This window comes from Ixodes scapularis, unplaced genomic scaffold (genome assembly GCF_016920785.2).
Source record: "Ixodes scapularis isolate PalLabHiFi unplaced genomic scaffold, ASM1692078v2 PGA_scaffold2__306_contigs__length_199485367, whole genome shotgun sequence".
NCBI classification, from domain to species: domain Eukaryota; kingdom Metazoa; phylum Arthropoda; class Arachnida; order Ixodida; family Ixodidae; genus Ixodes; species Ixodes scapularis.
In genome coordinates this window covers 51,739,093-51,762,941 of record NW_024609857.1, presented here as the reverse complement: position 1 = coordinate 51,762,941, position 23,849 = coordinate 51,739,093, and the positions used below count along the sequence as shown (strand labels likewise).

Below are 23,849 nucleotides of genomic sequence, written 5' to 3'. Positions count from 1 at the left end.
GCCATACATCTGCATGAATTCTTGGGCTTCGTAGGCCGTTATTTTCCCATAAAAATTTTCAGAAAAATCACTTCAACCTTTGAATAAGGGAACGGTAAATTCTTAAAGTTTTCTACCCGGTCCGGACCGCTAGCGCTTTACCTTCGGGCAGAGACTGAGCGTTCGGCGTTGTGTAGTGTGGTTAGGCGGGGGGGTGGGGGGAGGAGGAGGAGGACACTACAAATGGTTCTAGGGAAGACTCTGCGACCGGGCAGGCGCCTCAACTTTAATTACGCCTTGCGAGCTGCAATAACAAAGGCGAATCTCCGGCCAACAGCATCCCTGTCGGGGCCGTCGTACATTTCAGTCTGGTACACTTCCACGTTTAAGCCGGCGTCCGCCAGTGCTTTCTTGATTACATCTTCGTTGACGTCTGCCATGGGGAACACTTCGTTGCCCACAGGGTAGTTTTCCTGGCCCCCCACACCGGCCAGGATGAGCAGACCGCCAGGCTTCACCAGACCTGCCACGTTGCACATCACTCGCCGAAAGGACGCGTGGTCTCGCGTTGCAGACTCCAGGCAGTTGCAGGAAAGGACTGCGTCGAAGGTCTCCAGATGCTCATCGGGAAGCACTCCTGGTTCCAGGACGTCGCAAGGAATCACCTTGCGGATGGCCTGCCGAGTCCGTTCCACGAGTTCGGAAGCTCGCTTCTTTACGTCACTAAAAAAAAAAAAAAAAAAAATATATATATATAAATAAATAGGCCGATCTTTATGGGTAAACTGCGCAGGTACGCCCACTCCGGAAGCGGTACCGCCACCATGCCACTTTTTGTCATCGCTTTACGGTTCTCCGGCTGCCTAGGGCTGCAGTGCGCGTACATACGAAGCGCTCGGTTTTACGAAGCGCTCGGTTGCTCTCTCTTGCGGTATGGAATCACTGTGTATAGCTCCTGTTCTTCCCACCGAAAACAAAATTAAATAAACTAATTTATAAAATTGCAACTAGCATTGCCTATGGTTCGAAATATGAAAACCTTGTTAAAGCAGAAAAATTGGCCTCCCTCCAAATATTGCAAGTTGAGGAATTAAGGGAATTTTGTCCTAATAAAATATTATTATTATTATAATTACAAGCACAGAGTCAGCAGACAAAAGACCCTAAGACATTCGGAAACCTTTTTCTATTCCTATGGTATACACAAATTACGGACGACGTCTAACAAAATACGATGTTCCCTTCTACTTTAATAAACTTCCTCAAGATTTATGCGACTTGCCATCTTTAAAAGAAGCAAAACAGAAACGTAAGGAATGGTGTTGTCGGTTTGAATTATAAACGTTATCAATTCTCTTGTATCATCTATTTTCCCAGCGGACTCGTCACTGTAGCAGGCAGCCTGCTATCACCATCGAAGGGACCATCAAGCCTGGTGCACGGGCTCGTGTGGCTGGCAGCTCGGGCGTTCGGCACCCTATGTCCTGGCGGCCGGACATGCATAGTTTTGGCTCCTCGAAATAAATATATTTGCCACCTGAACCAGGTCACAACATTGGCGACGAAAACCAAGAACCCTTGATGGCCAGCGGCAGCTCCAACGGCCGAGAAGTGGGAGACAGCAGCACCCACCACTTCCATGGCCCTGGGACGTTCGACTCCGACAAGGAGGAGTGGAAGCTCTATCAGATAAGATTTCAAGCTTGCTTGGACGTCGCGAATATAATCGCCGACGTCGACAAGAAAAATTTATTGATAGCTTCACTTGGATCGACGACGTTTCAGCTGCTGTACACCCTGGTTCAGCCTCAGAATTTCTCTGAGCTGACGTATCATGACCTCGTTACACGACTCCAGGTTCACTTAGCTCCGAGGAGTTTCAAGGAGTTCGAGCGAGCCAAGCTATTTTCGGCGCGTCAAGAGGAATCGGAGAACGTAAAGACATTCCTCGCAAGATTACGGTCCATTATTGCAACTTGCGAATATGAGACGGAGACCAACGCCAGGAACTGTTTACTCTTGACGGCATTCATTGTTGGCCTTCACGATTCCCGCATCCGGGCACGTTTGGTAATGGAGAAGGACTTAACGCTAGACACTGCACTGCGGCTGGGCGAATCTTATCTCAGGGCTGAAACGGAGTCCCTCCAATAGAATCGTCCTGACCAAAATGCGCTGCACGTCTACAAAGTAAAGCACCCTGCTTCTACCCCAGCCAAGTGTTTCCGGTGTCGCAACAGCAACCACGTAGAGTCTACTTGTCGATATCGGAATGAATCCTCCAACAGCTGCGGCAAGCAAGACCATATTGCAAAGATGTGGCACTCCAGCGACCGCAACAAACAATTCAATTCAATTCAATTTATTTTATTTACTCCCATAATACAAAATGGGCGATGGAGGCAGGAGAAAAAGCTACAGAAATGCAGCTTGACGAAGCCCCTGCCCCCTACAGGTAGATCGGACAGCGGAATACAATTGCATCATTTGAAACAACAAAAACAAGAACATTTATGCACCACTGCGAAAAATATGTTATTAGGAAAATAATATTTCACGCAATCTATTCTTGTTTACATCTTCAATGAAGACGCCTTTTTCTTTGAAAAAATTCAATACTTTTGGATCGTCTGTAGACCGCAATTAGTTCTTGGACGTGGTACTCTGAAGGTTCCGGCGCTGCGCATATCGTATGCAATATTTTTCCTAGTCAATTTGGAAATTCGCCGTAATGGATGATTTGGAAATTTAAGTGATGTCATGTACATAGTTGCTAGCTTATATTTAAAATATTCTTTGATTTTCATTACTTTATGTTTAGAAAAAAGAGGTTCAGTATGTGCGCAATAAGACTCATTAGTTACGATGCGAATTGCTTTTTTTCTGCAGCAAAAACAATTTATTAACGTTAGTACTTGTCGTAGTTCCCCAAACTAGATGACAGTATGATATACGAGGATTAAATGTTGCATTGAAAATTAAAAGCTTTACTCGAGATGGTAATATAAAGTGATTCTTATATAGAATGCCTATGATGCTTGAAAGTTTCATAGTAAGATTTTGAACATGCGAGTCCCATAACATATGTTCGTGAAAAATCACGCCTAATGTTTTAACAGTAGTTACAAACTTAACCTCCGAGGAATTCATCATTATTTTGTGGTGGCCTTACACACTGTACCTTTCGGTTTGAAGATAATTGCATTTGTTTTACTTTCATTAATTTTCAGAGAATTGGAGACAGTCCACCAACTAAGTCTTTCAAGACATATATTTGCATTGGTAATTAAACTATTAATGTCTTTTCTTAAAAAAAATATACTGGTATCATCCGCATAAATGACAAATGAAGCTTTTCTTGTGATAGTAAATATATCATTTATAAATAGGTTAAACAGCAATGGCCCCAAGACACTTCCTTGGGGTACTCCTGTCCGAACTGCTTTCAGCATTGAGGAATATCCGTTTATTTCAACAGCTTGATGCCGGAAACTCAAGTAGCTTTCTATAAGAGCCAGGGAATGTCCTCGAATTCCATAAGAGTATAGTTTTTCTAACAGAACTTTATGACTCAGCCGGTCAAAGGCTTTAGAAAAATCAATAAATATTCCTAAAGTTAGACACTTATTTTTAATATTGTTTAAGATAATTTCTTTTTGCTGCAAAAGAGCCAGTTCAGTAGAACGACCTTTCCGTAAACCATACTGAGAATCTGTAAGTAGCATATTTTTTTCACAAAAATTATTTAGCCTAACATGAATAACTTTCTCTAAACCCTTGAAAAAAACAGGCAGTATTGAGATCGGTCTGTAGTTGGACATATTATTTTTGTCTCCGGACTTGTACAAGACAGACCTTAGCTACCTGCATACCTTTAGGAATAACACCAGTCATACATTTAGGAAAAACAATGAGAAAACCGGAAACGGGACGTCAAAACCGTCACGAACGTTTTCGCTACTCGTGATAGAGACGGCGAATGTGTCACCTGTTTCCGTCCAAGGAATCCCCGTTAATCTGCAAGTGGACACCGGTTCCAAGCTGACACTACTGAACATTGACACCTGGGAGAAGCTCGGATGCCCGCCACTCAAGGAAAGTGAGTGCAACCTGTGTTGTTTCAACAACCAAGCAATTCCTCTCAAGGGACAGTGCGTTCTTAACGTCACACTAGGCCAACAGACCTCTGCGTTGGAAGCCGTGGTGACAGAGGAGAGACATACCGACTTGCTTGAAAGAACATGGATTGATGCGCTCAAGATCGATCTGAACCGATTGTTTGTTAGATCCGTTGAACTGACTACACGCGCCAAGCTGGAATCAATGCTCACGCGATTCTCGCGCGTGTTCACCGACAGTCTTGGCTGCTGCACAAAGCTGAAGGTTCAGCTACAGTTCAAGCCTGATGCAACACCACGCTTCTTCAAGCCGAGACCTATTCCGTTTGCGACACGTGCAGCGGTAGAATAGGATCTGCAGAAACAGATCAACAACAAGGTTATTTCACCAGTTGAAGTATCCAGATGGGCAACGCCAATCGTGGTAGTCCCCAAAGCTGACGGTTCAGCCCGCGTGTGTGGAGACTTCAGCGTCACCGTAAATCCTCAACTGGACATCGCTCAGTATCCTCTACCGCGACCTGAAGAACTGTTTGCCAAGCTCAACGGAGGCAATCGATTCACGATGTTGGATCTCTCCGAAGCGTACCTTCAGATGGAACTAGACGACGAAGCCAAGCAAGCCCTTGTAATTAACACCCATAAAGGACTGTTTCGATTCCATCGAATGCCTTTTGGAATTCCGTCGGCGACCAGCCGTGTTCCAACGAACGATGAACCAGGTCACTGCAGGTCTTGATAGCGTGACTTGTTATCTAGACGACATCATTGTAACCGGGAAGGACACTTCCGATCATCTTCGGAATCTGACCCGAGTCCTCGAGCGCCTCAAAGAATACGGGTTCACTCTGAAAAAAAAGCAAGTGCAGCTTTCTTCAAGAGCAAGTAGAATACCTCGGACAAGTGGTTCATGGTGAAGGGTTCAGTCCGTCCCCTAAGAAGATTTCTGCTATCCTCAACATGCCTGAGCCCGAAAATGTCAGCCAGCTGAGATCTCTTTTGGGGATGATCCAACACTACAGTAAGTTCCTGCCAAGCTTGGCCGAGATATCCACGCCATTAAACGCCCTTCAATGAAAGGACAATGCCTGGAACTGGACCTCTGATTGTGTGGACGCTTTTGACAGGATCAAACAGCATCTATCAGCAACCGAAGCTCTTGCCCACTTCAACCCTGACAAGACGATCTACCTTGCGGCAGAGCCTCCATCAAAGGGAGTTGGAGCAGTGATCTACCATAAAATCAATGGAAGGGAATGCCCCATCGCTCACGCCTAAAAGACACTTACGAAGACGGAGCAGAAGTATGCTTAAATTGAGAAAGAGACACTTGCAATCATCTTTGGTGTACGTAAGTTCCATCAGAATCTCTGGGGACGCAAGTTTGTCTTGTACCCAGATCATCGACCTTTGACCACTATTTTTGGACCAACCAATGGCATTCTAGTCATTTCAGCTAACAGACTTCAACGTTGGGCACTAATTTTAATGAATTACGCCTACACCATCGAGTATGTTCCAACCGAAATGTTTGGGAACGCTGATGGCCTGTCCCGGTTTGCTGAAGGCCCTGATCAAGCCTTTCACCAAGAGATGTCACAAGGCGTGTTTTTCATTCAATTGCAGTCTGAAGATGTCTTCGCACTCCACAACAAAAGTCTGGCAAAGCTCCCCATCAGGGCAGCTCACATTACCAAGGAGACAGCCAAGGATAAAACGCTCTCCCAGGTTTGCACATACATCTTGGAAGGATGGCCAACGAAGATCGTTGACCGAAATATTCAACCGTTCCACAAGCAAAGAGCAGAACTTGCCGAGCTCGACGGTTGCCGTCTGTGGAATGCTCGAACGGTAATTCCTAGCAAGTTCAGGCCATATATCCTTGATCTGCTTCATGAGGGTCACATTGGTCAAACGCAGATGAAGCTGCTCGCGCGATCTTATGTTTGGTGGCCAAGAATGAACCATGAAATCGAAAAACAAACTCAACAGTGCGAACAGTGCGCATCAATATCGGACACTCGACCGCAAGTCCCTCTGCATCATTGGGAAGATCCAGGAACACCTTGGCATCGCCTTCATGCAGACTTTGCAGAATTGGACCAAAAGCACTACCTCATCGTCATTGATGCTTTTAGCAAATGGCCGGAAGTCATACCGATGACATCTACGAAAGTATCAGCAACCATGGATGCCTTCAAAGAAATATTTTAGCACCATGTTCTTCCACAACAGTTGGTAATGAACAATGGACCTCCGTTCATTAGTTCCGAATTCGAGTCGTTTCTGGTTCAAAACGGCATTGACCACCTTCTCACGCCACCGTATCATTCGAAATCAAATGGGCAATCCGAGAACTTCGTGAAGACGTTCAAGACCGCTCTTCGTAGCGCAAAGGGAAAGGACAGCCGGAAGAGCCTGCAAGACTTCTTGATGCGATACCGCATTACCCGTCATATATCCACTGGGAAGGCCCCATGCGAACTTTTGAACCAGTGACACTATAGGATGGTGATTGATTTGGTAAAACCCTCGGCCAAACCGTCCAGGTCTCCACAGATCTGCCACTTGAACTTGCGCTCGTTCGCAATTCACCAAAAAGTCTGGATCAAGCACCCTCTGAGAAAACAGCACTGGATTAAGGGTGTGATTCAAGGAAGGGTAGGCAGCGTGATTTTCGAGGTCCTGGTTGAGAACTTCAAAGTTCGCCGTGTGCATGCTGACCACCTAAAGAACAGAGTCACATCCGACGCTTCCGAAGGCCTCCTGTTTCCTGTCAGCAGAAGTCAAGCGGTGGAACGCACTGCGTTTCCAATGGAATTTCCAACTCCAGCAAGCCCAGGAGGGTCACACCGTAATTTGGAGCACATTCCAAGGTACCCTCAACGAAGACACATGGCACCGGAGCACTTTCAGTCTTCGTAACCGGGGAGATGTAGCAGACAGCCTGCTATCATCATTGAAGGGACTGTCAAGCCAGGTGCACGGGCTCGCGTGGCTGGCAGCTCAGGCGTTCGGCACCATATGGCCTGGCGGCCGGACATGTTTAGTTTCGGCTCCTCGAAATAAATATATTTGCCACCTGAACCAGGTTACAACAGTCACCACGATTTTAACATTGTGTAAAATTGTTTTAGGTAAGATGTGACTGCTATCATTTACTTTTGTTTTGAGCGAGATGTATGCACTGTTTGAGTGCGTTGCTGGGTTGCCATGGTCCGGCACACAAGCGCTTGTGCGCTTATGCGGGCCATCAATATCACTGTACAAAAGACTCTGCAATAAAGGATTTATTATTATTATTATTATTATTATTATTATTATTATTGCATCATCGTACATCATCGTTTGGGACGCATCAGTGTCGGCTTGGATTTTCCTGTCGTGTTGTTTTCATAACATTGTGTTGTTTATGATGCCTTAGTTTGTCAGCAAGCACAAAAAAAGCAGTTGCAGTTGTCTTTTCCCTTTAGAATCACGTCGTCGTCTGCTGCCACGTCCGAGTCGTTCACGCGGTGGTCCCACTGCGGCCGCAGAAAAAACAACGACGCCACTACTCGAGCCACTCCGGCTGCTTGGACGACTCAAGGAACTTAGAAACAAGTGAACATCTGGTTAAATGGAACATGGTTGAATTGTTGAATGGTGCTGCGCTTTCGTAAAACTTTCGCCGGGTCCTCAAAAATGGGGCTACCGTTCATGCGGGGTTTCAAGAATCTGCTTCATCGAACAACTTCAATCAAGCACAAATTATCACCCACGGTACCGTGTACTAGACCCACGGCTATTTTTATGACATCCTGCCGCCACAGCGCCGTCCGCCATATTACTATGATACTAGAATTAATATAACTCTACCAAAAAGATGGCCCACCGTGGCCTTGTTCCCGTCCATGGGCGGAGCCGGTCAAACGCGATCTAGCAAATTGTCATAGAGATCAGTGTTGCCACTAGTCAATCCTATTCGTCGAATTTCTCGCCGGCTTTTTCATCAAGTGTTCAGATTAGGGCCCCAGATCCGAGCGCCGTGGTGCCGCGAGGACGTAACGTAGGGACGCCAGCACCAGTTATTATGGATACTGCAGCGCGACGTCGGTTTTCATCGCTCATGTGTCCCCTGCTTAACAGTTGCCCGACGGTAAAAGCTTTTTTTCTGCGGTCTCGTTTGGCGGTAATGCAGAACGAATCAGTAACGCCAGCCAAAATCAAATTGTGGCAAAATAGAGCACCACAATGCGGGTGAGATTCCTTTAGAGCCTTTCCGGCGGTAGGTTTTGCACTTTAAATTTCACCACGCAGTGTTTGCCCGTTTTGTACAAAAAAAAAAAAAAAAAAAAGAACTATAGACCGCTTTTGAAAAAAAAAAAAGTTAGTTTCACTTCAAGCTAAGCATATCGGGAATCGCTGGTTTTTTAGTGACTGTCCCGATATTGTGAAGCACAGTTGTGCTTCACAGTATCGTCACATAACAGTTATAACCACCCAAATACATTTAGCAAAAGGTGTATTAAAAATTGTTTGACGATCAATGACATTGATCCGATGAAAATGCATTAGCATTGTTTCTTTTTTACCCCTTTTCACACCTTTCCATTCGTTTAAACCTTTTGTCATTCGTTTATCGGCCGCGTTTCTGCCGTTTAATTATGCCTTTTCTCTTCGGCTTTCCGCTGCACGCTTCCATCGCATTGGCTCTGTTTCGGCGTGATGTCTCCGACGCGTGGCCTAGAGCTTTTGTTCCGTCGTCGCTCTTAGATAAGGTCAGCCATATCACTCGTGGAAAGAACCCCATGCATCGCGGGGGCGGACACTGAGCCAAGCCGCATTCGAAAGCGGCGCGCCGCCTGCTCGCGTCTGGCTCCGCGTCAGCTGTGCGACGCTCGTATACGCCTCGCAAGTGGGCTCATTTTCGTCTTCTGCGCATGAGAAAGGAGGCGCGAAGGCGGGAGAGGAGGTTGATGACGATTCCGACTAAGCTCCGCCCTCGCACATGTCGGGGGAGGCCGGGGGGTAAACAAACATCGGCGTCGGCCATGGCGGCCGTGTTGTAGCGGCGACCGCGAGTCTTTTATTTATTGTAGCCCGGTTAAAATTTGCCGAGTCCACAAGATCGACCAGCTTCGTGCCCCTTACGATTCCTCCGTCGTCTGCTAGAGGCATTTCGAAGATTCCAAGATGAAGACGACGAAGAGCATCAAAAGAAGGCGCTTGCCTAGCCTCGCGATTGAAACGCCGGTTGCGCCGGTCACTACGAGACCGCCGCCCGATTGTACCGGTAAGTTGCCTTTTATCTTGTTCTTCCTTTACGAACACGACGGATTTTGCCTTCTAGCAGGTCTTTATAAATCTTGTGTGGCGGAGTCGATAGGTGCTATTAATCGAAAAACGGCCGAGAATGTAGCGTTTTCGCGATCCTCCGAAGCCTATCTTCGCAGGTGATATTTAGGAATATATACTCGTCATTTCGACTCGAAGCTGCACGGAGGCCGTATAAGCTATGTTCCGTTTCATTTTAAATGCGGTCGAAGTTAAATCTACATGGGCGAATCCCGAGCTTTGATCATAGCTGCCATGCATGTGCGATCTTGCAGTGCAAGCGCTGATCAGGTTCTCGCGTTTGTAATTTTCGCTTCGTTCGCACTTAGGTGAGACGCAGTATAGTCATACATCGTATTTGGTATAGTAGTTGCAGTCTAATGGCTGTTACGTGTAATACAGTGAACCAACTCGGACAGTACAAATTTGCCGTTTCACATTAGCCAGTATGAGTGAATTGCCGACGAAGTACCGATGCCGCCTTTCTGCGAAATGTGTTGCGCAGTGTATCTTGGAACCACATCGACGCTGTCAGTGTCTGACGTGTTTTTGCGTGTCACTTGTCTCTTTTTTCGTTCCCATACCAAGATAAAAATTCGGAGATCGCGCACTATCCAAGCCTAGCTAACGAGCGCCCCATGGAATTGACACGGGAGTAAACAATGACTAATATGTACATATTTTTGTTGGCTCAGCAGACTGGGTCAAGCAAAAGCCAGTGTATAAGTGACAAACTTTCTAACATCATTTGTCATTTCTAGGTCCCAGATGGGCTGTTGACATCCAGAAACGCACCAACAGATGGTGGTCATACAGCGATTGTGAAGACATTCCCATTTGGATCTACATTCCTAGTCCACTCATTGATAATCTTTCCTTGTTTCATCAATGCCCAAGCATGCCAGGTGCTGAGTGACTACTCGCATGTGTTAGTGATGGTGGCATGCGAGGCTTCAGTATTGTCGCTGCAGATAGGGCTCACCCTCACACCAATGCTGTTTTGGTGTACCTTTCCATGGAATTGTTTGGTTGATTCCAATTTCCTAGAAACGCCAATATTCAGTTTGGTGTGCCTTGCGGCTGAAATAGATTCGTCAAGGAGGTCTCGTCTCTTTCATGGGAGTAACACCATGTCAGCTGCTGTGCATGAGCCACTTGGAAACTGTTCGGACTGCTCTAAAGCACTTGTGATTGACCTTACCTGTTGTGTCCATGCTAATGCTGAAATGTAAAGTTCACTGAACCAAGTTTTACTAAATAACAAACACAATCAGTGGAAAGGTTGAATGGCTTTATTTGTTTTCTCGAAGTATACGCTATTTCATACATAATACATGATGCTGGCAAGGCTACTTTCATTAGCATGCAGGCAATTTAGTCTACATTTTGTTTCACGATAGCTTGGTGAACTGTGGAGGCTACGGCTCCTGCGACCCAGTAAGAATGTCGGAGCGAGGCACATGGACGCATGTCACAGGAGCGTTCGTGTCACCGCGCCAAATGCAAGAACCACCCGCCAGAACCGGCTGTCGTCTTACAGCCACATGCTCAATTTGCCCATGAATCTGTGGCGGGTGCGAATGCTAGGGCGATGTTTTGAGCGGAAGTGGTCGATTCACGGCTACAATTGCTTGAACTTCGATCACAGGCCATGTTTTTCTCAGAAAAGTGTTGATCTATATTAAGTGTCGCTAGTAAGTAACAAATGTCTTCGTCTTTCTTCAGTGTCGTGTAGTGTTGCGGTCCGAAGAATCCGACGGCAACACTACTAAAAGAAGAAGAAGAAACAAAGCCTAGAACTAGGTTTTGTCGCAGATGGCGCTCTTGCTGTGGCAATAACGAGGACTCGACCGTGGAGTATTGTCACGTGCCTGGCTCCGATGCTCTTATTGGGTCGCAATGTTTGCCAAGTTACCGAGAAACGGAGTATAGTGTCTCACCTGTACACGCTATAAAACAAATGAGATGCCAGGTGTAGCAACTCACGCAGCTGTAGCCCTTATATTATTCTTTGCTATGCTGTTTGGAAAAATACATAAAAAAATCAGTTTACAAAGCCGAATCTAATTTTTTGCCCTCTTGCATGTTACAAAAATAAAAGCATCACGCCTGAACACCAACATCTGTCTCTAAATTATTCCTTGCTGAAATGAAAAATAAATATACTGTGAATACGAACCAATACAATCTCAAACAGGTTTAAGAATGGATATGATTCAATAAAATATTATTTCAATCTGCAAGCTTGAAATCAAGTATTCATGAAGTAGGCAGATTACTTTCAAGTCGTAAGAGGATAAAGTCAGAAACAACTTCAGCTTGCCTTCAATCAAATTTTCCCTTTAGATCCAGGGACGTTTCACCTTCATAACGTCATCAGTACCAATTGGCATCCATTCAGGACTGTAATGGTAGATGTACAAGCTTGACCTCAAGGTCGCAGTGCCCTCCTTTCATCTCCTTGCAGTGCGACCCCTCGTGCACTTGGTCCCAGATGGTGAAGCTGGTGCTGGACAGGATGTCGTCCCCTGTAAAAGAGTCGTCCCAGTAGTCAAACGATCAGGTTACACTCTTGAGCAGCGTATTTGTCCTCCCATGCCATTAGCAACTGAAAATCAGTGAAACCCTATTTTTTAAGCAGCAGAATGCATAAATGGACATGTCTATTCCATTCCCTTCAAACCGAATACCTGCCAACATCCAAGGGATGCAAATCAAAATAAATAGCATTGTATTATTTGCTCTTTTGAGACTCCTTGAACTTAAACCAACTCAAACACTACCACAATTTTAAAGCTGGGAACTTCGAGGACACCTCTCCATATACTGAGATTACATGCTTGTCCCACTCCTGGCTTGTCCTCAGCAGGGTTGGCCAGCGTGTCCTCATACTCCTGGGTTGTTAGTCTTGGAAGTTAAAGCTTTGGTTTTTGTCATTGCTTGGTTGCTGGTAGATGCTGGAGGAAGCTTGTACTGTTACTTTGAAACATTAAGTTTACAAATTGAACACTAACCCGTATTGGTGGTTGAATGCAGAAGCTAGATTTGTCATGTCAAGGAGGTTGTCATAAAACAGTGGGCACGGGACTGAACATAGCGGCGGAGTGGGCGACCGAGGCGCATTCGGGAGTATCAAAGAAGACAAGGTGTGCGAGTTTTGCGCGAAAGCAGGACGATTGGCCAGATATGTGAGGATGTGGCGTCGAGAGACCTTGAAACGGGCTAACTGCATGACTGTTATCTGAGCTACATTAACCAGAGGAGAAGAGAGAGTAACACGTGAACAACACTCTACAGCCGAGGAGGTAATTGACCAGGTTATTTCACCCAAGCATCACAGTAGTCATTTCAACGACCAAGAAAAAAACGTCCAAACATCAGCACAGCAATACCAGCAGCGAGCCAAGGAATCGGGTTGTGTGTATGTTTATACAGTCTCGAACTTGATCTGCCTCAACGGGCGATGGGTCTCCCAGCTGTAGATGACCGCTAGCCTGGGGCCCTTAACGTGCATCACGTAGCAGTGACACACGACCGCACGCCAATACAGCGCTCATCCAGATCGAAACGGGCAAATGTGGGGATTGAACACACGATTCTGGGTTCTGCAGCGCGAGCTTTCACTCCACATTCTCCGAGCTGGTGCGTGCAAGCCCCCTCGGCCACCAATCCCCCAGTGCCAGGGAATAACATATAATAAATGACAATGGTACAGTGGTCTGCAACAGGTAGCTTTTCAGTGCCTTGAGAAACCAGGTTGAGATCACGTGACACTTTCCTGCCATATGTGGCTTGCAAAATAGAGATGCATAAGTCATAAAGAAAGTAATAATTTGATTTTGTTTTTACTAAAGACATCAGCATCTGTATTTGGCTTCCACAACTTCTGAAAGCTACCGCTGAGTGCATAGAGTGGTTTTTTTCATAATCTTACCTCCATGGAGAACTTCCCAGCTGGTAACGGGGTCGTGAAACGCAGACCCCCGGAAGTCGCACAGGCGCCGAGGGCATTATACAGGGCCCTCAGCATGTCCTCCGAGCAGAGGGCCCTTTCAGTAGCCCGGCAGCCGGTGGATTCTGTTGGAATGATAGGGTAGGGGGAACACAAGCATTTGCAGGTTAACGGACCTCAGAAAACTAGTAGGCAGGTACGAAAACATGCTACTCGCCCCCGCAGCGTTTGCCTCACTGGCACTTTATGGTGAAACAAATCAGCAGCGAGCGACTGATGGAACACGCGTCAGAAGAACAGTTCGTCTTGAGTTTAACACCCTAGGACGGCGCTTTATCGCGTGCGTGAAGCATTGGCGTAGCCAGGTTTTCTTGGGGCCGGGGGGGATTTCGGGTGCGAGGTACTGAACATCCCCTCCCTGGCTACGCCACTGGCATGAAGTGACATCGGATGTCACTTAGACACGGCGCTATCACTGCTAAAATAGGCTACCATCGAACACTGAGTCGTGACTGCGAAGTTTATGACCCACATACAGATATCCTACCACACTATCTGTTTGGACAAGTGGCATACAATCTGTCGATGGGGGGACAGACTAAGAGAGACAACTGCGCACTCGGCTCGGTCGTACCACACCGATCGCCTAATCCGCTGCTTTTTCGTAACATTCCGTTTTACTTTGCTATACTCCTTTCACGTGCAACTGTTTGTGAATGATGCGAACTGTACAGAAACGACGTAACTCACCTCAGCGAGCGCCATGGCGCGGTTCTCCGGGTTCCAGCGCTGCGGGAGATCGGCCTTCGAAAGCTCGGCTGCCCGTTCAGCTCGCCGAAGAGGGCTGTAGCTACACTTCGGTGCTTCACGGAGACACCGAGACACTTGCTGGCGAAATGGGGTCTCCGCCAAAAAGTAGAAAGGCTCACTCGCGTCGCACATCACCGAGCTGACATTCGGGGGGCTCACATCAACATCTCACCGCCGAAGACCGGGACGCATATTGGTGCTTCGTATGCTCCCAGGGTAAATTCTTTCGCGTCAAACGAAGTAACGTACATTTCGAGGTATTTCCGGTCTCTTTTTTCCGTATGCCGCGTCTTCGTTCAAGCACTAGCAGTGGATTTCCGCGAGCCACAGAAACGGCCTTCCGCAATGGCTGCGGAGAAAAGACGACACCGCTTTGTTTACCCCCGAGCTCCCGCCAGCTCTCGCCCGGAGCCATCCTCCAATCAGAGCGCGGCGAGGTGACGTCACGCCACCGGCCTGCGCGAAAGAGCAGACGGCTTTCCCTCCGTATTAGTCCGAAGCGCTGACGTCAGCACCGCGTCACCCTCTCCCTATCTTCCAGCCGCCGACTTGCGCCGACGCGATACCTCCTCGTCTCTTCACGACATCATGCAAGGCGCTGACAAACGGACGCACGGACTGACACCGGCGGGTTTTCATGGAAACGTGCGGTCTAATGCTAAAGCATTAAAACGTCCGCCGCAAAGCAGTGCCCGATTGAGATAGACCGCTGCGGAGCGAGGGCTCAGAGTGTTTGCAACGTACGGAACACTTCGGCACGCCCTACTATGTCTCGTGCACTGTATCTTACCCTCTTTAGATAACGTGCAGTGGGGTGGATATAAATAATGAAAAAATTTTTGAAACAAATCGAAAAACGGCGAGTAATCCGACGGATATAGTTGATTGGTGCTTTGTCCGGTTCTGTTTGCCTTTCTTACTCACTATTTTCGAAGGCTGCTTTCTTTCGGCAAGACATAAAATCCGAGTCCATGCCGTGAAGCAATCGCCTGCGCTTTAAATATAGAAGCAATAAACGTATTTCATCATCTTCATCATCGGTGAAACGCCACCTAGACGATGTGCCTCGAAACATGTGTGTTCCATAGAATACACTGCAGTTACCATAGCAGTCGTTCCCTAAAACAGTGGCGTGTCAAATGATGGCCGTCGAGCCGTGGGGCAGAGGGGGGTACTGCTTCTGCAAGCAGCGTCCCTTTATGGGCAGTTCCGCAACGCAGCTAATCTCGTAACATTGGCCACAATCATGAGCAAAAAAGAAAAAACATCCGGCTGTCACGGGACATACTGGCGTTATTTAACGTCATGATGTTACATGATGCCGCAGTCCTTCGTAACGGTTCTTCATGATGGTTTTTTCGTCGAATTCGGCTGATAAAATTCATTTTGTGTTAAAATGTATCGAAGAAGCCGAGGAGAGCTGCATTGAGATTCTTAAGATAGCTGCAGCCAAATCGAAATATACATATAGACCAACACGCGGCCCTGACGTCACGCAGCTGCGGTGGCGCTGTCGACAGCACTGCTCATAGGCAAACGTGTCACTTGACGCGAATCTGGTTTCTGCGCACGCGCAGTGCCCACACGTGGTGTGGGCAAACGCGGGCTTGTTTGTAAACAGCGTGTCGGTCTATAGCTGAACAAACTCAATAGTACGAGAAAGAACAAGAGCACACGTTGAAAGCGAGTCCATGGTCATGTGTTTGTCTTCCAGCTATGCGGAATAACGTGTTTCGGGTTATCAGCTTGTTATGCACAGTGAGGGCTTCACACTTTTATATTAGCTGAAGCCTTATTTTTTATACGTCGTTTCGCCGTAAGTAAGAGCGCAGTCACAGACTAAGAGACACACAAACACGTGCACGCATCTACTAAAAGCACTTGGTTGGTTTAGGCCGATGAAAGCGCACGCGCAGAAACATGACAAACGCTGTGGCGTTACACGTTCCCATTGCTTAATTGGTCCTATTGAAGTGTAGCCTTGTATGCGCTCCGACAAAAAATAAAAGTGCAGAATGCAAAAAAAAAAAAAAATACAGTGTTTTTTGTGTTTGTTTTTTTAAGTTTATTCCTCCTCCTCCTTTCACTGCAAAAATAAACTACGCATCGCCGAACGCTCATTCTCCGCCCACAGGTAGCGCTGGAGGTCTGAACCAGATGCCAAAGTTTCAGCCCGATCCGATACCTAATTCAAAGTTTATAAGTGATTTTCTGGAAGTTTCAATGGGAACAGAGAGTTTTAGAATAGGGGACCCCAACGGCTTTGGTGAACCCAACGCTTTGGGGTACCTAACGCTTTGGGGTACCTAACGCAACGACACCTCACGCAGCGTACTTATAGGTATAGGGTTTGTGACGACGCAACGCGGCACGCTCGCCTTTTTCGCGTGCAGCGCCATTGTGGACAACGAGCGAACTTCTTAACAGTGAAAAATTATTAAAACGCAAAACATTTGCGCTGAAACGACACTTTATCGTGGCTTGCGGTTCAAATATTAGGGAGGGTAACACCAGTTGGAACGGCACAGCAAGACCCATCTGCCGACCGTCTCTGAATCAGAAGATTTACTTCTCTGGTCACAAGAGAGTGCACGCCCTCAAATACCAGGCTATCATATTCGCCAATGGAATTACCTGCGAACTTGACGGTCCATTCCCCGGTCACAGGCATGACGCTGGTAGGTGAAGCTCGCTTTTAGCCCATCCGGTAGCTGAAGCAGCACGACAGTTATAGAGAGTTTTATAATAGGGGGTCCCTGTCACGCGGGAGGAGGTACGCGGAGTCATTAGAGACGAGAAGGTCAGTGGAGAATGAGAATAAAGGAATATATTTACAAAAGAAGAGGAAAGGAAAGGGAAAAGACAACTAGAAGTAGTGCATAAGTAAGTCACCATCTCAGTGATGAGTACCCAGTCGAACCACTCGCTGACACTTACTCGTGGTTGGGGGGGTTCAGCGCTTGGAGGCCGTACTGGCGGAACGCTGTCCCAGGCTGAGTCCAGTTCCTCGGAACGTAGCCCAGGCTTGCTCGGTGCGTCGCCGAGAGCTCGTTCCTTGGCTCGGTGCGTCGCCGAGAGCTCGTTCCTTGGCTCGGTGCGTCGCCAAGAGCTCGTCTTTGGCTTGGTGCGTCGCCGAGACCTCGTTCCTTGGCTCGGTGCGTCGGCGAGACCGGAAGCTCCAGCCGATTCCGAAAGATCTCGACCGCTTCTCTTCCTCGAGCCCACTGCTCCACTTCTTCCTCTTTCCTTCTAGTGGCACACCCGTGAGACTGCCTCCGCACTTTTGAGAAGATCGCCTTGAGATCTATCTTCCTGGCGTCTTAAGTTGGCTCCGCTTGATGCCGTGGTACGGCGCGCGCCTCGCATGCGCTCTGGCCGTTTTAATTCACTGCAGCATGGCTAACTGGCACCACCTGGTTCGCTGTTCAAGTTCACACGTATCACACGACGACAACTTCATGCCACAAAGATCAACTTTCCGGTTGAGTCACATACACACAAACACAATATATATTGACCACAAAAAACAAAAACAAAGGGACCTTGACCCTGGCATGCCACCGAGATTAGTTTACACCACCCCCAACAAAAAAAAAAAGAAAAACCAATGCGTCTACACAATCCGAGAATCATTTCCGAAACCCTGGTTCTCATCTTAAATCCGACTTAAAAAGTCTGCGCCGACGTAATCACACCTCTTGATATACTCCACATAAAAATCATAATCTTGCAGCTTCATGCACCATCGCATTACTCTACTGTTGGTGTGCTTCGCCCTATTCAAGTATTCCAACGGCTGGTGGTCCGTTTGTACCAGATACTTCCTACCATACAGATAGAGTGTAAACCGTCTTATTGCCCAAACTAGGGCCAGATACTCCTTCTTCAATCGTCGCGTAGTTTCTCTCTGCCTTAGAAAGTTTCCTACTTGCGTAGGCGACGGGATTTGGCAGCTTATCTTTCTCTTGAAAAAGAACCGCTCCCACACTCTCATCCGAGGCGTCTGTTCGCAGAACAAACTCTTTGCCTAAGTCTGGAGCTAGAAGAATGGGCGGCTTCGCCAACGCCGCTTTGAGCCTCGAGAAATCCTCTTGTTCTTCGTCCCATTTTACGCTATTGTCACTTCACTTCTGCGTCAATTTCGTTAAGGGAGCAGCCACTCCTGCGTAGTCGGGTATGAATTCCCTGTAGAATCCCGTAAGTCCTAGGAATGACCGGACCTGACGTTTGGTGGTCGGTTTCGGCGCGTCCTGGATTCTCGTTATAATCTTTCGGTTTGGGGCTATGTGACCGAACCCCAGTTTGTACCCCAGAAAGCCAATCTCCTCGAATCCGACCTCGCACTTTTTTGGTTTCACTGTGAGACCGGCATCACACAGCCTCTTAAACACGCTCCTTGACGCTCACACGTGTTCCTCCCATGTGTCCGTTGCTACCAACATGTCATCGATATAGTGATGAGTATTTGGTATGTCACCCAGCAGCATTCGCATCAACTTTGTGAAAGTTGCTGACGCAGTCTTCAGGCAAAAGGTCATAAAGTTGAAATGGTACAGCCCGCTGGACGAAGAGAACGCGGTCTTCTCTTTAGCGGTTTTCTCCATCGGTATTTGCCAGTAGCCCTTGGCCAGGTCTAGTTTTGAAAAGAACCGTTTACGTCCCACCTTTGCAAAGGGGACGTTCACGCGTGATATGGGCTCCGAGTCCGCTACCAACCGGTCATTCAACCTCCTGAAGTCTATGCAGAACCTGCTCCTACCGTCAGGCTTCTTCACCATCACGACAGGTGCGTTGTACGGTGACCTGGATCTCTCAATCACTCCCATCGACAACATCGCCTTTATCTCCTTCTCGACCATCTCGTGAACGTTCAGAGGCAAAGGTTACTCTCTCACGTGTATAGGCGACTCCACGGTGCATTTGAGGTCGCATTTCAGTAGGCTTGTCTTCCCTGGGGAATCCAAGAAGATCGATTTGTATTCTGTAATCAAATCCAAAAATTGTTGCTTGTGTCCTGGATCCAGTGCCTGATTGACGAGCACGTCCTTCTCTGTCTGTTGTCTGCTCAGAATCAATGTGGGAATCTCGTCTACATCCTCCTCCCCACTCTCTGTCCCGGCCATGCCGCTACCCGTTGCCGCGCTGCAGCTCGGTTGGGCTTGATCCAGTTCTGCTCTCTCTTCATATTTCTTCAGCATATTTACACAAAAGAGTTTCCTTTTCCCCCCAACTTCAAGCTCATAATCCACTTAATTTCGTTTTGCAGTAATCATGAAGGGTCCCTTCCACTGCATTAACATTTTGTTACTGTCACCCGGTAGAAGGATTGTTCCCTGCTTTGATTTCTCGGTGGGTTTTCTTACGATCATAAAATCCCTTGTATTTCGCTCTGGCCTCCTCCAAGCATTGGTGTGCCATTCGACAGGTTTCCTCTAGTTTTTTCTCGGAGCTCCAATATCCATACAAGGTCTTTGTCTCCTGATTCAAGGTCTCGTTAAACCACACTTCCCTGAGGACGGTCAAAGGACCACGTATCCTCCTCCCATACAAAGTTCGAACGGCGAAAATCTCAAGCTCGATCGCGGCACCTCCCGGTAAGCGAAAAGCAGTACGGGTAAATACCGATCCCAATCTTTTGGCCTCTCTTTGCACATTCTACGCAACATCTGCTTTAACGTGCCATTGAACCGTTCTACTAGTCCATTACACATTGGGTGGTAAAGGGTTGTTAAAAGGTGCCTCATGGACAACAAACGACCTACTTCTCTCATTAAATCTGAGGTAAAGGTGAAGCCACGGTCACTCAGTACTTCTTCTGGTACACCGTATCGCGAGAACATATCAACCAGAGCCTCTGCCACTACGGGCGTGCTGATTGATTCCAGAGCCACTGCGTCCGGGTACCGGTTGGCAACATCCACCATTGTCAAGATGTATCTCTTTGCCGAGCTTGATTTCAAGTCGATAAGGCCGATGAGGTCAATGGCCACCCTTTGGAAAGGCGTTGCAATCGTTGGCATGGTCCCTAAAGGTACTTTGCCCACTCTTCCTTTTTGCATCGTTCTCTGGCAGATGTCGCACGAGCGAACATATCTTTTAACGTCACTTTGCATTCCGGGCCAGAAGACTTCTCTTGCCACCAGCCCCACGGTGTTATTTACCCCCTGGTGCCCTGATATCAAACCATCATGAGCCATCGCCATGACCGCTTGCCTGAAGTTCTTTGGAAGCACCAACTGCTCCGTTCTTCTACCCGAGCTGTACGTATAATCTCTGTACATCGCCCCGCTTCTCATAAAGAATGCATACTTCGTCCTTTCTTTATGCTTTTTGACGATCTTTCCAACGCTTTCGGAGCATTTCTTCAGAGTCGAATCATTTTTCTGCGCACCTCGCAGCTCCTCTGAGGTTGTATGCAAAGGTGAAACTTGTGGTACTCTTAATTCGGGAGGCGGTGGTAGCGATTGATTCCTACCCGTCTTGACCTGCACCGCTCCTGCGGTGTTCAGGGACTGCTCTTTACCATTTCTCAACAAAGTCGCTTGTCTGGACGTTACCTGGGCTTGTTTCGAATGATCCACTCTAATTCCATTTTCTCCCTCATCAAGAGGTTTGGACACCAATACATCAGTTTGACTCGATTGTTTTTCTGAGTCCCAATTTGGATCTGGATCGTTGACGTCTCGTACCGGCGGTATATTGCCCAACACCAGATCGCAAAGAGGATCCCTCACGCATTTTGCGACTAGTTTCCCCGTAAAATGTGGTGTGCGGACGACAATCTCAGCTTCCGGAAGATATCGTACCGTCTTGTCCAGGAGAAACACTGGATTCAGCGTTCCTGTCAACGCTTCTTTTGGGACCAACTCTTGGCGAACTATTACCGTGTTGCAGCCCGTGTCTCTCAATACCGATACACTGCGGTCACCAATATATCCCTCCACAACTGGCAAATTCTCACTTAGACAGATTGGAGGGCGTCTCACTACCGTATTAACAACGGGTATTTTCTCTCCGTTCCTGAGGGTAACAAAACCGTCATCAATCTCAGCTGACTTATTCCCCGTGGGTCAGCCCACAAGCACGACGCTTGATGCCTCTCGCTTGGTTTGGACGTGCAGCCTTCGGCCCGGTGCCCGGTCCTACCACATTTCTAACATTTCGGGGTTTCAAGCCTTGGCGGACGACTGCGGCAGTTTTCAGCTTTATGGTCGATCCTGTTGCAAAGAAAGCAACGCAACACTCTCCTGCCTGCACTGGTTATTGTATCTCTGTGCGATGCCGCATTCGTATTCTTAACTGACTCGTTACCTTTCAGCTTGCTGGTGTCGTGCTTAACCTGCGCCTCAAGAAATACATCTGCTTTTGACGCCACTTTGTCCAAATCTCGGCATTCTTGCTCTCGGAGGAATACTGATAACTTGCTAGAGCACGTTACAAGGAACTGCTCCACCAAGACCGCATCGCGTAGGGCTTCGAAAGTCTTTGCTACTTACGCCATTTCTACCCACCTATCGAAATAACCCGCTAGACGGGCGGCAAACTGCCTCCTTGTTTCTCCATCCTCTGGCTTTGCCTCTCTGAACTTTTCCCTGTACCCCTCTTTTGTGTAGCGGAACCTTTGAAATAAGGCCAGCTTTACTCGCGTGTAATCCAGTGCGTCCCGGGGGAGAGCCGCCCCACCCCAGTCAGGGGTTCCCCGGTAAGGCACAATCCAAAAGTTTTCGTCCACTTCTGTTGCGGCCATCCTAGTCCGGTTGCTGTTCGCTCGAACCGCTTCAGATAGGCGTCCAAATCGTCTCTTTCCTCTTTAAATTGAGGGATTAGCTTGTGCGGACTCCCACGTTGTGCTTGCCCGCCGACCCCTCCTTCACCGTTATTAGGGTTTCCCTCCTGGCTGGCCGCCGCGCCTTGCTGTAAAGCTAATTTTAGTCGAAGTACCTCTTGTTCTTTTTCTAATCGTAGTCATTCACCTTCTGGTTCTAGCCTTGCGGCATCACGCTCTCGTGCCCTCTCGGCTCTTTCCTCTTTAAGTCTCTCTCTTTCCTCCTCCACCCATTTCTTAAGCTCGTCTCCCTGGCAGCCCAACTCTTTTCCTACCGCAATCAAACTTTGTGTAACCATCACGTCCAACTCAGCTCCACTGATCCGTCCGCACCCAACCCGGCGTGATTAAGTGTATGGAAAGATGGTGGATCCTGGTAGGCTCGCCGATTTGTCACGCCGGGGAGGCACGCGGAGTCAGTAGAGACGAGAAGGCCAGTGGAGGATGACTATTCTAAAACTCTCTAATAGAGAGTTTTAAAATAGGGGTCTCCAAAGCTTGGGGGCCCCAAAGAAATAGGGGCTCACCACTGCGCATGCGCAGAACCCAAAATCCGTTTGAGGCTTTGGGTTGGCGCTTGGGGCCGGGTTGCGTCGGCAAACATGGCGGCGCCCATTCTGCTCGCTTCGGAGCAAATTCGTCATGGTCGCTGCAGTATTAGCACATTTCAATGCCGATGAATTGTGCAACCGCTTTCTCTTTGCTTTATCTGGCTCTATTCACAAAGAATGAGCGGTGGGCTAACCCCATTTTAAAGACCGTCCCCGATTCTGGCCGTTTCTAAGCCTAAACATACGCGATAACCGTTGACATGGCAACCGTATTGCTACTCCGTGGCTCCAAGTAGGTTTCGTTCGTGGCACGATACCTGCATCTTGAAAACAAGTATTTCAAGGCTTCAAAGTCGCTCCAGCTCAGATTTAAATAGTGCAGCTGCTCGCAGAGTATGCGTGCTCGCTTTCGTCTCAGTCTCGGCATAGTTGAATTCCAAAATCTTCGGCTGCATATGTTCAAAGCGCACACAAACGCACGAAAAATTCGAGTACGAGCCATACCTAAAACAGCGCGTCAGCAAAGGAGAAGGAAAATAGAACACAGGAAAGAGCGCTGACTCCCAACTTATGTATTGTGAAAGAAAGAGAAAGAGGAAGCCTCAGACATGAAGCCCGCGCGCACCCACAAGGTATAAAAAAGAAAGAATAAAGACATATAAATTACTAAGTTGCAGTAGAAAAGGATAAAACTGACATTATAAGGTCACGACGAAAAAAAAGATGCGAAAAAAGAAGGAAGAAAAACAATAACGTGGGCTTCATATCTAAAGCTTCCTCTTTCTCTTTCTTTCACAATACATAAGTTGGGAGTCAGCGCCCCTTCCTGTGTTTTGTTATCTTCCTCCTGTGCTTGTGCGCTGTTTTAGGTATGTCTTCTAAGTACCAGCTAGCTCAACTCTCTATGTTACTACGAGAACAAGCGCCAGATTAGAGCGCTACGGATTGGATTGTTTCGGCTACACCCGAAGCGGGATGGCCGAACGAGTCGAGGCCGATCCAAGGCCAGAAGAAAATGGCGCGTTCGCTTCTTGATCGACGATGGCATTTATGTGCTACGCGAAGTGTACGCCACTAACCCATTTCAGGACTCCAGGAGATGGACTTCAATTGCCGAAAGGGTCTCCGAAGCAATCGGAAGAAATTTCTCCACGCTCGGGTCGACCTGCTGCTGGCACAGTTTAATACGAAGCACAGATTTCCCGGTGACTTTTCGTAACGTAAAAAAAAAAAAAAACTGGTCTGTGTGAACGAGCCTTTTGCCACGGCGTAGCAATACGTCACCTTGTCAACAATTA

The 23,849-nt window shown here is 47.7% G+C and overlaps 1 protein-coding gene and 1 long non-coding RNA gene across 2 annotated transcripts in view; both read right to left on the bottom strand.

Moving 5' to 3' along the window:
- Positions 1-269: 269 nt before the first annotated feature.
- The window catches only part of LOC115320258 (indolethylamine N-methyltransferase), a 32,814-nt gene continuing 9,234 nt past the window's right edge, over positions 270-23,849 (bottom strand). Inside the window, exon 4 of the mRNA XM_040216877.1 lies at positions 270-702. Coding sequence (XP_040072811.1) covers positions 270-702 — 433 coding nt within the window. The remainder of the gene's footprint in view (positions 703-23,849) is intronic.
- On the bottom strand, positions 11,005-14,537 carry LOC121047771. Its single transcript, XR_005798675.2, has 3 exons — positions 14,116-14,537; positions 13,348-13,490; positions 11,005-11,941 (listed from the first exon to the last, which is right to left on the bottom strand). It is a non-coding gene; the product is annotated as an uncharacterized LOC121047771 (long non-coding RNA).